Source organism: Lissotriton vulgaris, chromosome 11 (assembly GCF_964263255.1).
Source record: "Lissotriton vulgaris chromosome 11, aLisVul1.2, whole genome shotgun sequence".
Lineage (NCBI taxonomy): Eukaryota > Metazoa > Chordata > Amphibia > Caudata > Salamandridae > Lissotriton > Lissotriton vulgaris.
Genome location: NC_141699.1, coordinates 223,164,182 through 223,179,743, shown reverse-complemented (window position 1 = coordinate 223,179,743; position 15,562 = coordinate 223,164,182). Strand labels below are relative to the sequence as shown.

Sequence of the window (15,562 nt, the reverse complement as noted above, 5' to 3'; positions counted from 1 at the left end):
CTACGGCCCTCAATACACAATATGTATATATTAGCACAATATTTCTCAGCTGTGGAAGAAAAAGATACAAGGAAGAAGCTTGATATATATATATATACAAAACAATTTTCAATGATACGAATGTTCAAAGTTGATCATGGGAAACGAAGATATTGCAGTTATCAATTTCAGCAAAGCAAGCAAATTTTTATTTGTCCTTAGTGTGAGATCGCAAAGAATATCGATGTTTCCCGGGACGTGTCTGCACGTCGAACAAAGGATCTGTCGAAGAGACAGCGTCCTGCTGATCAGTTCGTTGGTCTGGTCTTGAGTCTCTTGCTGACAAATGTTCAACAGTGGCTTTCTGCTGCGCTGAGGGTTCTCCAACAAGCTGTGCGTCGCTAAAAGGTACAAACGCCGGCAATGTTTCTGTTTCTGTTGACGCAATGCCTTTCCTTACCCACGGGTCTGCCGACAAAGGAATAGGGACTCGCTTACAATGGGTAGCATGTACCCAATTTTTCCGCCCCTCAAGACGAACGGCAGTCCTCGTGGCCAGGAGCACCTGGTAAGGTCCGGTGAAGCGAGGGTCCAGATTGTTTTTTCGTGAAAAATTTCGGGTAACCACCCAATCTCCGGGCTGGAGCTGGTGGCCTGGACCCTCCGTCTGCGTCGGCAAGGCGTCGTAAACCTGTTGATGAATTAACCTCAGTTTAGCAGTCAAGTCATGTAAGTAATCAATCAACATCGGAAACTCAAGATCAGAGAATATTCCTGGCCTAGGAACCCCCCACACATTCGCAGGACGGCCGAACACTATTTCATAGGGACTGAGCCCTATTCGGGAGTGTACAGTCGCCCTAGTTGACAGTAATGCTAGAGGCAAAGCATCAGGCCACGAAAGTCCAGTCGTAGCTTGAATCTTCGCTAATTTTAGTTTAAGGGTGCCATTGTACCCTTCAACCAATCCAGCTGACTGGGGATGATTGGCGCTATGGAATTTCTGATTTATTCCAAGGCCCTTACACACACTCTTCATCACACTTCCAACAAACTCACTTCCGTTATCTGACCACACGACTCTAGGCATTCCATACCGAGGAAAGTATTCCTTCAGTAGGATTTTCGCAGTAGACAAAGCAGTATTGTCTTTGAGGGGATAGGCCTCGATCCATCGGGAGAATGCGCAAACCACAACCAAAACGTATTTCAGGTTATTGCATCGCTCCATATGGATGAAGTCCAATTGGATCACCTCAAAGGGATACAAAGGAGGAGCAAAACTGCCAGGGGGAGTTGGGGTTCCTTTGCCAGGATTGTACATTATACACACCATACAATTCTTCACCAAACGTTCAGCACACTTAGTAATTCCATCATTCTTCCACACATCAGCCAACAACTTGCAAATACCTTTCGCGCTAATATGTGCTAACCCATGTGCCATTTGCACAACGGCCAGTACATACGCATCAGGCAACATCCATCTTTTCTGATCTGACAAATCAATCCAGCAACCATTCACATCCAACCTTCCCGTACTTTCTTTCCACTTCATCTTTTCAGTGTCGGTGGCCTCATTCTGAATTGCTTTCACACTCTCTATAGTATTCTCACACATACTTGATTCTGTAGGCCACCTAACCGAATTCGTCACATACATTCGAGTGCTAAGGTTCCGGGCAGTCTCCTTAGCAATCTCATCTGCAAACGCATTACCACGACCAACATCATCCGTCACTTTACGATGCGCACTACATTTAACAATTGCAACTTGAGCAGGCAAAGTCAATGCATCCAAAAGATCGTTCACAAGCTGGCCATGCTGTATTTTCGTGCCATGTGACGTCAAGAAACCACGTTCTCGCCACAATCGTCCGAAACTATGCGCTACACCGAAAGCATACTGACTATCGGTGTACACATTCACACGTTTACCTTTTGCTAATACACATGCTCTAGTAAGAGCGATCAGCTCTGCAGCTTGGGCAGAATTCTGACTCAATCTCGCAGTCTCAACAACAGTATTCAATGTCACCACAGCATAAGCAGTAGTCACATCACCATTCGGCAATTTAAAACATGACCCATCCACATACAGGATGCCATCCGGGTCTTCCAATGGGGTGTTTTTAAGGTCCACACGACCTTTTGTTTCCTCCTCTGTCCGCAAGTAACAGTCATGTTCTGTTACTGCATCTGACTCTGCACTAATTGGTAACAAAGTTGCCGGATTTAGGACATTACAACGTTTTATCTGAATGTGGCTTGCCAAGAGCGTCAATTCGTACCCAGATAACCTCGCACTCGTCAAGTGCTGAGTTTTCGTACGGTTCAAAAGAGTATCGACTGCATGCGGAACCATCACCGTAAGCATATTATCCATGACCAATCCTGCTGATTGTCGGATGGAGACCGCAGCTGCCGCAGTTGCTCTCAAACAACTCGGCAATGCTCTAGCTACTGGGTCTAAGGTCGAGGAAAAATATGCACATGGACGTTGCTTACCACCAAAAGGTTGCGTTAAGACGCTTAAAGCACAACCTTCCCTCTCGTGAACATATAACGTGAACGGTTTACTGTAATCAGGGGTACCTAACACAGGAGCCGAACACAATGAATCACGTAATTCAGAAAAACTTTTCTGACATTCTTCCGTCCATGGTAAAGGAGTCGAAACATCCTTGCACGTAAGAGCCACCAATGGTTTCGCTAGCAATGAAAAATTAGGAATCCACTGCCTGCAGTACGATGTGATACCTAGAAAGGCACGCACATCTCTTTGGGTTTGTGGCACAGCCATGCGCGCAATCGCTGCAATTCTCTCTGGGGTCAATTTCCTTCCCTCCTTTGACAATAAGTGACCTAGGTAGGTTACTTCTTGACAACAATATTGGAGTTTAGAAGGTGACACCTTGTGATTTAACTCACAGAGATGTTGCAGCAACGACACTGTAGCAATTTTGCAAATGTCCTGAGTATCAGCAGCCACCAATAAGTCGTCGACGTATTGGATTAAAGCCGCACCAACCGGCAACCTAAACGCATCTAGTTGACCCTTCAAAGCTTGACTGTAAATCGATGGACTTTCACAGTAGCCCTGAGGAGCGCGTTTGAACCGGAAGCTACGTCCACCAAGAGAGAAACCGAAAAGGTCCCTGCTCTCTTCGGCAATCGGGATGCTGAAAAACGCATTTTTCAAATCAATCACCGAAAACCATGAAGCTGTAGCTGGAATCAGAGTCAGTAGCGCCGTAATGTCAGGCACAACAGGGAATTGAGGAACCACAATTTTATTCACCTCCCGTAAATCGATAACAAAACGATAAACAGGCGGTTTGGTAGGATCAGTACGTTTAAGAATGGGCAGTACAGGACTATTGCACACGTTTCCCCGAGTTTCTTCAATGACATCTTTCTCGATCAAATCATAGATGATCGCTAACAAAGCTCGTTCACCATCAAGGGAGATACGATATTGGGGAATACGTGGCAATCGCACATTCGATTTCAACTGAACAACATAAGGGGAGATATCAAGTAGGCCCACGTCATTTGGACCCGTCGCCCACAAAGATGCAGGAAGAGAACTCAATTCCGGTGGAAGCTTATCGAGGGACAAGTACATGGGAGAGACTACCCTCTCTCCTAACGTAAGCTTTACACCCGCAGGAGAACAATACAAAGTCGCATACAAGCGTTTAAGCAAATCCAGACCCAAAAGATTTTCGCCACAACCAGTAGACAAAATCAATGGAGCTTCGAGCTCACGTGGCCCAATTTTAAGGGGCAAAGGGCGCGAAACTGGATTGCTAACGGGGGCGCCAGAGAATCCAACGGAAACATTTGTTAAGCCAGACAAAGGTGCGCCAGGGAGTTTCGAATGCATGATAGAACTTTTCGCTGCACCAGTGTCCAACAGAAAAGGCTCAACGACGCCCGATGTAGCAACTGCGACGTAAGGCCCTCTCTGATCAACCGGAACTGATACCACTCCCTCTCCTTGTCTTTGGCTGTCCTAGTAATTACTATCGTCAGGTCCCTGATCGACGTAATAATCGTCTACATTGTACTGCGCAGATCGTCCTTGCGATGATCCACGTTGATCGAAACAGTTATTAGAATTTGATGAATGGTCAGAGCGATCATTCTGAGCACCACGACCTCTACCACGTGATGCGTGCTGTGCACCACCACGACCTCCTCTAGACGAATTACCACCACTACGGTCATTTAAAGCAGGACAATTGAATTTAATGTGTCCCTCCTGTCTACAATAAGCACATTGATTGTACCCTAATGAAGATCTCTGAAAAGATGAATCATTACGCGGCTGCGATCGATTCGATTGCGACTGCGATCTATTCTGCTGAGGCGCATTCTGATTAGAACGCGGCGGATATGCTTGTTGTAACAACACTTTAGTTTTCAGCTCTTTCGTCTTTTTATCGGCACGGTCATTTTCCTCTTTTTCTCTATTTTCGTAATATTGTGCCGTAGCCAATATCTGAGCTGAGGTAGAAACGGCCCATGAACTTTCTGAATTTTTCAATTTATGGCTCAAGTCGGGCAATAAGTTCGATACGAATTTATCCACAAACAACCTCTGTCCACCCTCAGTACCCATATCCTGCCCACTATGATCGACAAATGTTTCCTCGAACCTCGTAAAGAAGTCTGAAACACTCTCATCTTTCTTCTGCTTACAGGCTGACAACTTGTCCCAATTTACCCTCATAGCTGGCATAAGCGTTTTCATTAATGTAATGATTCGCTGGGGAAGAAGTTCAATCAACTGATCGGGTTTAGTAGCAGCCACTTGTCCAGCGTCTGCCGCTGTAATGGCAGCCCAATCACCACCTAATTCATTCGCGTGATCTTGGTGACGAATCTTGGCCCATACCGGTTGCGGTACGACATTGCCAAACAACATGTCGATATCGGCCAGATTCATTATCGTAGCGTCTACGAGCTGCGATAATTCTTTGTAATACCCCGCAGGATTTTTGCGAGGATCAGGCAAAGTTTGTTTCACCTGAAGCACTTCCGATCGTTTCCAAGGGAGGTGTATCCACACTCTCTGGAAATGTGCTGGTATTGGAGCATTAGCATTAGTATTATCAGCGGGTACCCAAACTGGCGGAACTTCACGCATAGGATATTGGCCAGACCCATCTCGTTGTTCAATGTCCTCAACGAACAATGCATGAGGAATAGGAGCGGGACGAAGAGATAGCAACCGCTCAATAGCACGTCGGACATTAGTGTCGACTATCAGTCCAGTTGCGAACTGAAGCCGGAGTTCAGACAGGGCGGTCAGCACCTCGTCAGGCGCATTGGCCGCTATCTGATCATGTAAGAACTTGCACATTTCATCAAACACATATCTCTGAGTAGGTATGTTGAATTGATCAAACGTTTCGAGGACAACACGAGGTGGATTTCTAACAGGGTTTATCATCCAACCCATCGCCATATTGTATAGCGCAACACGTTCTCTATTACCAGGAAGCTGGCTACGTCTCTGTGGACCATCAGAACCTGCAGACCCAAAAACAGGTCCGAGCGACTGAAAGAAGTTTGTCGCAAGGGGAGAATCACGATTACGAGTAGAGGGAGAAGAGTAAGACACAGGACTAACAAGAGAAGGAGTAGAGACGTTAGCAGCAACAGGGGTTAACAACACAGGAGCAGTAGCGTGAGCAGTAGCGGGAACAGGAGTATGTGGAAGCGGAGGAGCAGTAGGAATAGAAATAGGCAAAGGAGCAGGAACAGTCGGAAGAGCAGGTGCAGGTTGAGGAACTGGTGGAGGAATAACAGGTGGAAGAACAGGTACGGCAGGGACCACAGGAGCTGCGGTACCCTGTACGTACGGAGGTGGCGACTTCATAAGATAGGACATTAAAGAATCCTCAACTGCCTCTTCCTTCTTATCCGACTCCGTAGGCAAAACAGGATAGCATTTGTCTATGGACATACGCTGTAATCTCTCAAACACTTCCTTATCCTTATCCTCCTTATCACGCTGAAACTGCTCAGCTTTCTTCACTATAGTAGCAACAGTATCTCGCTGACTACGTTTATTTTGTCTGATCTCTTTCTGTCGGGCTTCTTTGCGCCAGAACCGAAAGGCATCAAACATGGCCGGCCTTGATTTACGTTCGAACAACTTTATTTCCAAATTATCTAAGATCGACGCTTCGAAGCTACCGTGAGGTGGCCAACGAAGATCGCCGTCTTTCTTTGTATATTTGATCCAATAATCGTTAAAAGCAATCGGGCCTAGCCCATGTTTGCTATATAAGTCATATGTAGGAGTTCCAACCGGAGGTATCGGACACGAGTCCTCCAGCAGGGAATCCGCACCACAAGGTCTAAAGCAACTGAACAAAGTACTGCGACCAGGCATCTTGCACACTAGCCGAGTTTCACAAACTTCAAGGGTTACGGGATTTCGGGATTTACCAAGTCCCAGCAAAGAACTAAACCCTCGGTCTTTGGCGGCTGCAGTCGTCAAACAAATACAACAACAACAAAGTACGCTAGCAAAGTGTCACCGACAAAAACACTCACACAGCGTGTACAACAAAGACACCCGCTAAAGTGTCTACAACAAAAACACTCGCTAAAGTGTTTACAACAAAGACACTCGCTAAAGTGTCTACAACCAAGAACTCTGGGAGCGACCCACAAATACTTAACTCAAAGATCAATGGCGTCCTCAGGAAGGCCCGTCAATCGTCTCGCTATACCAAGGTCTACGCCAGGCGCCAAAACAGGTCTACAGTCAGGGCAGCAGTCCGTCGCAGCCGTTAGGAGGCGGGAATCTTCGCGGGAAAAGTCTTCGGGCCACTTATTTCGACAACAGGATCGATGAAGCGGGGTGCACCTTCCCTCGGAGATTTCACACGAAGTTCCTCACGATCGTCGGGCTTGGACCGGTACCACTGATGCAGCCCCACGTTGGGCGCCAACTGAAGGACTGGGTTCTTTGGACCCAGCGGTGTCAGGGCACAACACCTGAAACCTTCGTGGGTAACCTGCTCCGGCGTACAAGTCACAGAGACACGGGACACTTCCTTCGGCGTCAAAGAGTCAAGGTTTATTTACTGCAGGGAACACAGAAGTCACAGGAAGTACATCGAGTGTAGTTCGGGGAGACTGCTTCAAATTGTATTTGTGGATCGCTCCTTTTATACAGTTTTTACCCATAGGATAACATGATACACAATAGTTTACAACCTGGTTCCCACAAGTCGCTCTCAGAGGGGTCGCTTAGATCACTTTGAAACACACAAGATCCGGAACATAAGTGCGGAAACATTTGGCGGTTCCCAACTGTAAAAACCCATCTTCCCACCATTAGCAAATTCCAATCAGCAGTAAAGTAGATCGAAATAGGAACGAAGACAGGTGCAGAGGAAGACGGAGACAGTAGGGAGATCGGAAAGGGTGTAAAAGGGGAGTGTCGAGAAGCACGAGATACAGGCATCAAAGGGACGTGCCTAATGAGATGCACGACTGAGACAATAAGCCCGTGCGGCAAGATGAGCCTCGAGCGGCGCCATCTGCCTTACAGTAGCATCCCCCTCGTCATAAAGACACTTACAAAGAACATGCGTCTTCCGCCATATCTTGGGAGTCCCAGGGTCGCGAAGCGGACAGCGTCCGTTCGCTGGCTACTTGAGGGCAAGAGACAAAATGGATGCCGTATCTAAGATGGAACCCGTGGGTACAGATGACAAACCCACATAACAAACGAACGGTTTAAGTTAGCACAGCGAAACTGCGCACACTTACAAAACTCGTCATTTGCGGTTCATAGATACTAGACTCGACCATATTCGTGCGAGTTAAAAACACCACTTACAATTGTCACGGAACCTCACCCGGGTCAGGAGGTGTGGTAGCGTATCGGGACCGATACCTGACAAGTGACTCAGGCGAGAAGGATTTCTGGATATGTCGTCCATTGAGTCCCTGTTGGCCGTGGGTGGAATACTTGCCTTTATATTAGCAATTTTATCTAGAAAAAAATTGTTCAGGGAGTCACACAGTTCTTTCGTTGGAGCTAGGGTGGGCAAGATTCTCTCATCGTGAGGTTCCGTGAATTCTGAACCTGGGTCATAAAGGTCGTGGTTCTGTTACAAATTTGGTAACAGCGAACCGTAAACAGTGAGTTCAGCAAGTATGAGTGTTTTCATCATGTTACACCAATGGATTCTCTGTGTATTTGAAGATTTCGTCTGAACCATGGGTTCCATTTTGTGCATAGCAGCCATTTTGTGGTTGCCCTCACATAGGCTTATGACTGTGGCTGAACAAGTCTCTGGGGCACATGCACCTTAGCTTGAGTTTGTGCTGACTTCTGTTTGACCTGAACGAACTGACTCCCTTGCCCGAGGCTGACCTCGTTGAGCCAGTTCCTTGTTAGGCAGCTGGTCAGATAGAGATCAAAGGGCAGGACATTGTTGAGTTTATTGTACACGCACACACCCCTTTATCTTGCTCCTATCTGTTTCTGTTCCTTCTTTATGGTCTATTTATGATGTGGGCTGCGGGCCCTTTTATTATGGGTTTTGTCCAACTTGTCTAAAGAAGAATGTTTATCTAGGGTTTGTTTGATGATTAATTATGGGCTGGACAACTGAAATGTGGGTTTGTCATCATACAATGCTTTGGTCGTGTATACATGGGATTGGTCAAACTGTAAATAAGGAATGTTGGGGTTTTTGTATGCTTGCAAAAGCTAGGACTGCCCCTTACTTTTGTGCTGAGTCATGTAACCCTAAAATATATAAAAGGCCTCTGTCCTCTGTATTCCTCAGACTACCTAATTCAGTTACTACGGTTTCTGTGTGACGTGGCCTCATTTAATAAATTTAATAAAGATGTCTTTTCATATTTCAACTTCTGTGCCAAGTTCTTTATTGATATTAGCAAGACCCCTGAGAATGAAGATTTTCCATTTCCTCAATCGCAGCTCAGGTCGTTCACAATGCGAAAGATCTCCTTTGATTTGTTTTTTGCAAACAAGATTTTTGCAGAGAAGAAGGCAGCTTTGACTGTTAGGGTCGACTTTTTATAATCGTTACGTGCTAGCAGGTATTGCTGCCTGTCTGCACTTAGGTAGTGATGCCTCCATTTCCTCTCAGCTTGACGGAGCATGAGTTTTTGGTTCTTTAGATCGCTAGTGAACCACTTATGGGCATCAGAATGTCTGGCACGGGTGAATTTAGTGAGAGGGGCGTGTATGTCACTGGTCGACCGTAACCAGTCTGAGATGACCAGTTCCATAGAGTTGACATTGGGGTTAAGAGTAGGGTTCGCCACTTTCTGGTCAAGCCACCAGGCACTATAGGGGGCTTGATCCTGCCGATTAAGGTAACCGTAAAATCAATCAGATGATGATCTGACCATATACAGGGGGAGATAGAAGTTACAGATAAGGTAAGGTTGTGGGTCCAGATTTGATCTAGCGCATGTCCTTTAGTATGGGTAGAAGAAGATATGTGCTGGAGCAGATTTAGGTTAGAGAGCAGATCAGAAAGTTCAATGGCATGTGGTCCTCCAAGGGTGTCATTGAGCCAGTTGTTGAAATCGCCTATGAGCAGGACCCTTGCATGGTTCATAACCAGGTTGGCAATTTGTTCGCTTAACACGAGTGGAAAAGAGGGCATATGTTGGGGCAGGCGGTATAGGAGCAAGAACGCGAGAGATCCAGTGTTAGTATCTAAAGTGATGACCACATTCTTGACTTGTGGTAGTTCGAGAGAGGTCATTGTGTCAAATTTGTAATTTTTATGTATAATGGCCGCAACCCCCCGCCTTTCTTTCCTGCGGGCCCGTTGGCCGCTAGAATGTAATAGTCTGAGGAAAGGGCCGCCAAAATATCCGGTGTGGAGTCCTCGGTAAGCCAAGTTTTGGTGATCAAAAGGGTGTCCGGTTTTTCCAGTGCTAACAACCAGAAAATGTCCAGCTGATGTTTTACCATAGAACGGGTATTCAAATAGAAAACCCGAAGGGTGGTCTCATTACTTGAGGCGGGGGAGGGAACTGGAAGGGGCAACTGTTCTGACAGAAGGCCATTCGTACAAATGCAATTGTATGTGGACAGGTCCATAGAGGATGGCTGTGATGTGAGCGCGAGCACTCGGACTGTTTCAGGGGAATAGGTAATGGGTTGAGCAGCATCCTTGGCCCCTGGGGCCGGTTGAAGAGGGGTCTTATCCTGTGACTGGTCCTAGGATACTTGTTTCTGGTCCAGGGAAGATCTAGCTTGGCAGTTCGGGTCAAGACTGATTTGCATATGGCTGGGTCTGACCTGGGGTGGAGAAGTGAGCTAAAGAACAATGACGTATTCAACCTAGATCTGTGACTGGGGGTGAGGTTATGAAAAGTTTCCACGCTCCGTGCATCATCTCCTTGTGTTTACTCTGTTATAAAGTACCTGCACTGAGATTTTTCAATTTCAAGCACTGAATAACTGAGAGAGATGATGGATGTTCACTGCTATGACTCGGGCAAATGACAATGTATCAATAAGACAATTTAACTATAACTGCCAATTCAGAAGGCTGGGAAAGTTTTACAAGCACGTTTTCAGAAATTATTGTTGGGTTCCTGTAAACTTCTGTAAGTAGTAAAAATCAAAAAATCATATACACACATTCTGCTGTCATTCTCTTCTCCACTCAAGTCCTTACTATCATCACCGAGATGCATCTTCACCTCTCTAGACGGGAACTCCTCTGCTCTTCATACTTAAAAAAACGAAAAAGCATAGGTACCACCACCGTCACAAATTGAGTGTACTGAAGTTCTCTGTCTTTGGTGCAATTTTTCTTTTAGGAAGAGTCATTTCAACACTATTTAGAAATATAGAGGCTGGAGAGTAGCTGCAGGTCACTAATCAGTGACGGTCTGAAAGTGCATTACATTAGCAGAAGTGCAGTCAAGAGAGGAGAGAATAAAATCCTTAACTTTGTCACTGGATCCTGTTTTTGAAGTGTGTCAGCATATTCAGAAAAGGAACTGCCACATCCGCCTATTAATGCCACATGTTCTCTGGCTTAATCTCTCCGGCAAAAAAATGGGAGGATACAGAGATTTATGACAGTCCAATATACACTCTCCTATATAATAGAACAAGTTCAAAAAGGTATACTGCTCCGATGATGGCTTCGAGATAATATTTTTAAAACCCAGAGTACCAAATGTCACTAGGAGCGTCTTCTCCTAGAAGCAAATGCCCTCACCCACCCCAAGGTGTCATGCTTCATCATCGGGCCTGCTCCTCGCTGGGCTGGTGCTGCAATGCCCAACGGGCCACTTCACCAGTGATCTTTTGATTCACCTATGAAGAACTGGGTAAATAGGAGAGTCCCAATACCAGTGTAGGCAAATTGGAATGAAGTAAGTTAAAATTGACTATATAGATGTTGCGGTCTGTTTAATAGGGGATAAAGTGTCTTTGTCAAGATTTTGAAATGTAAGAAACTGGGAAAAATTATGATTCCAGTTTCTACTATGAATAACCACCCTCTGATGCAATACCAATGTGAGATTAAATCAGTAAAGTTTATGGTCAACATGTTTCATGCCTCTGCTGTCCCATAGGATCAAGTGGCATTTTATCCGGACCTATCAAAGAATACCTCATCTATGCTGTGTTTAGGGATCCTGACTGTGTGATAGAACATGACCCACACCTCTTTGAAGAACTCCAGAAACATTAGCAACCTCAACAACCTACACTCCTACGTGTAGGTTTATATTTCAGTACTAGTGACCCTCCTAAGAAAAGAAATGGGAGTAAGTGGATGGCCCGGTCTCAATATATACTCTGAGACCCATCTGGTGCCTACTTCTTGTCTACGTCCTCGGAAATTGCTTCTATGAGCAGACACTCCTAGTGAGGTTCGGTGCTCTGGGGTTTTAAATATATCACCTTGAAAACATCATCGGAACAGTGTATCCTGTTTAATTTATTTAATCCTTCCATCAACAGGTAGAACCAGCACTGGGACTGCTGAGGAGTCAGCCTCCTCAAGGCTACAGTATGAACAAAAACTCAACTCTTGTGAGGGTAAGGTTACCAACAAAAAATCCTTAGTCAGCTTTGGGGCTTAAAGGTTCATCATTCAGAACATTTAGTTCTAGGTCATGGTTACTTTTCTGCCACCCACTTGGAGGAATATATAGAGAGACATCGTCCTCTGTCCTCAACCAAGCATACATGCAGAGTGCAAACACGGATATTTGCTCGCACATTTACATAAGCATATACATATAACGAGTCCTAAACATTAACATTTACGCCTTCATATACTAGCATACGCTCGCACAGAAATGCAAAGTTTACATGCCCACCTCTCCCACAGCGTATGGCTCCAGGGTCTTCTCCAGGTTCCAGGATCAAGGCGTGCAGCTGGTGATGGGTGGAGGGGTTGTCATTTCTGAAGTTGGCCTAGCAACATGGGGCTTTGCCTCTCTACAGAAAGCTGAAAAGAGCTGTGCTGCATCTTCCTAATGCCAAGCACCAGCATGGAGCAAATGGGTAGGTCAGTTAGGTGAGGAAAGCAGAAGAAGGCACAATGGGAGGTCGGATGCTGCAAGGCAGGGTGGTGGCATCGTCAACCTGCTGCTCTCACAGCTTCGCGGGGGTGATGTCGACTCAGTTTGTCATGAATATGTATGAGCCTGTTCTGTCTACATCTCTGCAGACAAACGGTTTAAAAAAAAATATGAAAGGGAAAACCTTAAGGGATGTGAAGCTAGTCAAAGTAAAAGGGGCCCAAACAGTGCAAAGATGAGAGGGGGGTATCTTCCATGTTGCAGAAGGTGCAGTGGCGCCGGGATCCAGAGGCCTAAGGAGCACACTGAACTCTATTTATTGCTATATTTTATCATTCAAATAGCAGCCGGGGTGTACACTCGGTACTGAGAGTGTGAGATTGAGGGCTGGAAGGAAGAGTGAAATAAAGAACATATGAAAAGTAGAAAGAAACTGTGACAATAAAGAAGGGCCAAAAGGATGAAAAGATGAATGCGAGGGTGAAATGATTGATGGATGAAAAGTAAAACAACATTGCATGGGTGGGTAGAAGAAAGAATGGCTGAAATGATAAAAAGGCTGGATTATTGTTTGGATGGATAAATGGATGTTTGAATGAATAAGTGAATTGATAAAAGGAGAGTGAAATGATGTATGGATGAAAAAGAAGCGATTATGGATGGGAAAAGGCTGGACGAATGGCTGGAAGCATGAGTGGAAGGTTAGAATGATGGGTGAAAGAGTAATCATGAAAGGGTACATAAACATAACACTAAAGAAAGGATGGATGGAAGCATGAAGAGATAAATGGGTGCATGAAAGGCTTAAAGGATGGAGAGATAGATGGAGAGAAGGTGGGATGAAGGGACCTTATTTAGAGGGAGTAGGGTTTTCTCATTTCGCTCAGTCAATGGCATTCAAGGCATGGATCAAAGTGGGGGGATTTTCATTTTCTGGCTACTCCCTTGAGGTAGGGGTGTTGTGATACCGCCTGAAATAAGCAACTGCTCTGTGAGGCAGAAGCCACCCAATCATGGCCCAGGGAAGGGTGAAGCAGGACACTCCTACCCTGACTCCCCTGTTATCACTGGGTTAGGAGGGTTCAGCAATCTCACAATCTTACTGATTCTATGCACGCCTATGCCAAAGTGTATTAAAATGGGTCATAGATATGGACCACAGCCCTTCCCCCTGATTCAGACTAAGGGCCACATGCATCAAAGGGTTTCGCCCATTCTGTGTCTTTGGGAAAATGTGTTGTTGCATATGGCCCTGTGCTCCTTGGCAGCACACCGACAGTGTGACTGACGTTTTCAGCCACTACTCTACATCACTTCTTTGGGGCTCATGTAGGGCTGTCCGCATCGGTGGTCTGCTAGATCCCCACACTTCTGAAGTGAGCCTTTCTGCTCTGGGCAAAAACAAGAACAAACTGGACTGGCAAGTGTCAATGACAGACAGACCAACATTATTGGGTTGTCAGAGAGTGGAAGTCTCATACAGAGGTGCAGCCACCATTGCACATGAATGAAAAAGCTCATTCCTTGCTTCACTGAACCTTGGGCCATCATATTCAGCGTTAGATCCACGATAATGGGCAGGTTTTTATTCACAAGGAAAAGATGAGTGGGAATTTCAAACTAGAGTTATGCCAGGTTTCCAGCGGGCAAAAGTGTACTAGGCCACGCACCATGATATTTTCTTTCTTGGTTGGACTCATCTTCACCCACCAAAGACTCATTTAATTATCAGATACCAACTAACCTGAGGTAAAGTTGCTACACTTCTCGAGAGGGCCTGGTAGGATTTTCAGCATGATTGGATGTAACCAGCATTTGTTGAAATTCAACCTGACGCTGATGATTGGTCTAGCATGGGTCGAGAATTACAACACAAATGTGAGAAAACAAGATTATGCCCTGTGGAAGCCCTGCAAGATGTGCAGCCACGATCATCCAGAGAGAGGAGAGAGAGGCAATCTGCTTCCTCCGTTTGAGGAAGAATCTAATCCACTCCACTCACGCTTCACTCAATGTTTGCATGCAATTGTTTACTTCTGGCACCTCCTGCATTAATAATTAGAAACAATATAGACAAATCACATTTTTTTTAAATTCCAAAATGTGCCTTTTGACTACTTTATGTACGCTTCGTACTTAAAACAATAAATATGTTTCATAGCAGCTTCACTTCACTATTTTTTGCAACAATCAAATCCCTATATCACAATGGCATATGGAGATTTCAGGCATATCTTGCATGCAGTCCTCCAGCCACATAGACCTAAGGAAATCACTGGTGAAATGCAGATACAATAGATTTAAAGTCATTCTGTTGGTCTTAACAATCAAAAGCTGCAAATGTGCAACTCTACCTGAGATCCATGTCCACGCCAGCTAACATATAGGCAAACACGCGGAAGTTACTTTCGCCTTCTGGTTGTTGAGTAACACGGAATCGTTCCAACAGCATTGTCTGAAAAAGATAAGTGTCAATTTTATTGTGTCACTTTTCAATTTTCCTTCCTATTCAACAGATGCTCAAAACATGTTTTCAGTCAATGAAATTCATCTTGGGCACATTGCAGCCGGCAGTAAATTATAGTCAGAAGTCCACTTTCTTCCTGAAATCACCAGAAACTACGTCAGGGAGTTTCTCCTTTTCACTAGGGGTGGGCGTAGTTCGCGAAGTAGCGCTACACCTAGCTAAGTGAAGTGCACTTCCCACTACGCGAGCTACGCGTAGCACTACGCGAACTGCGTAGTAGGATGTTTCGCACTGTGCAAGATGTCATTTACAATGATTACACAGTGCGGACAAGCATCTGGCACTGTGCAATCATTCAAAACAGCATCTTGCACAGTGTGAGCTGTTCTTTTCTGCCGCTCGATTAGATTTTTCCTCGAGCTGCATCTTTCTCAACGCCGACTGGTAGATTCTCATCGCGAGCATGCGTGACCACTCGCAATGAGAAACCTGACCTCCCCGCGTTGAGAATCTCGCCAGGAGGTTTATTTTCCATGCTCG

At 45.5% G+C, this 15,562-nt stretch overlaps 1 protein-coding gene across 1 annotated transcript in view; it reads right to left on the bottom strand.

The window, feature by feature from the left end:
- Positions 1-15,562, bottom strand: part of LOC147679554 (unconventional myosin-XVIIIb-like) — a 675,984-nt gene that overhangs the window by 400,978 nt on the left and 259,444 nt on the right. Inside the window, exon 11 of the mRNA XM_086942460.1 lies at positions 14,910-15,010. Coding sequence (XP_086798586.1) covers positions 14,910-15,010 — 101 coding nt within the window. The remainder of the gene's footprint in view (positions 1-14,909; positions 15,011-15,562) is intronic.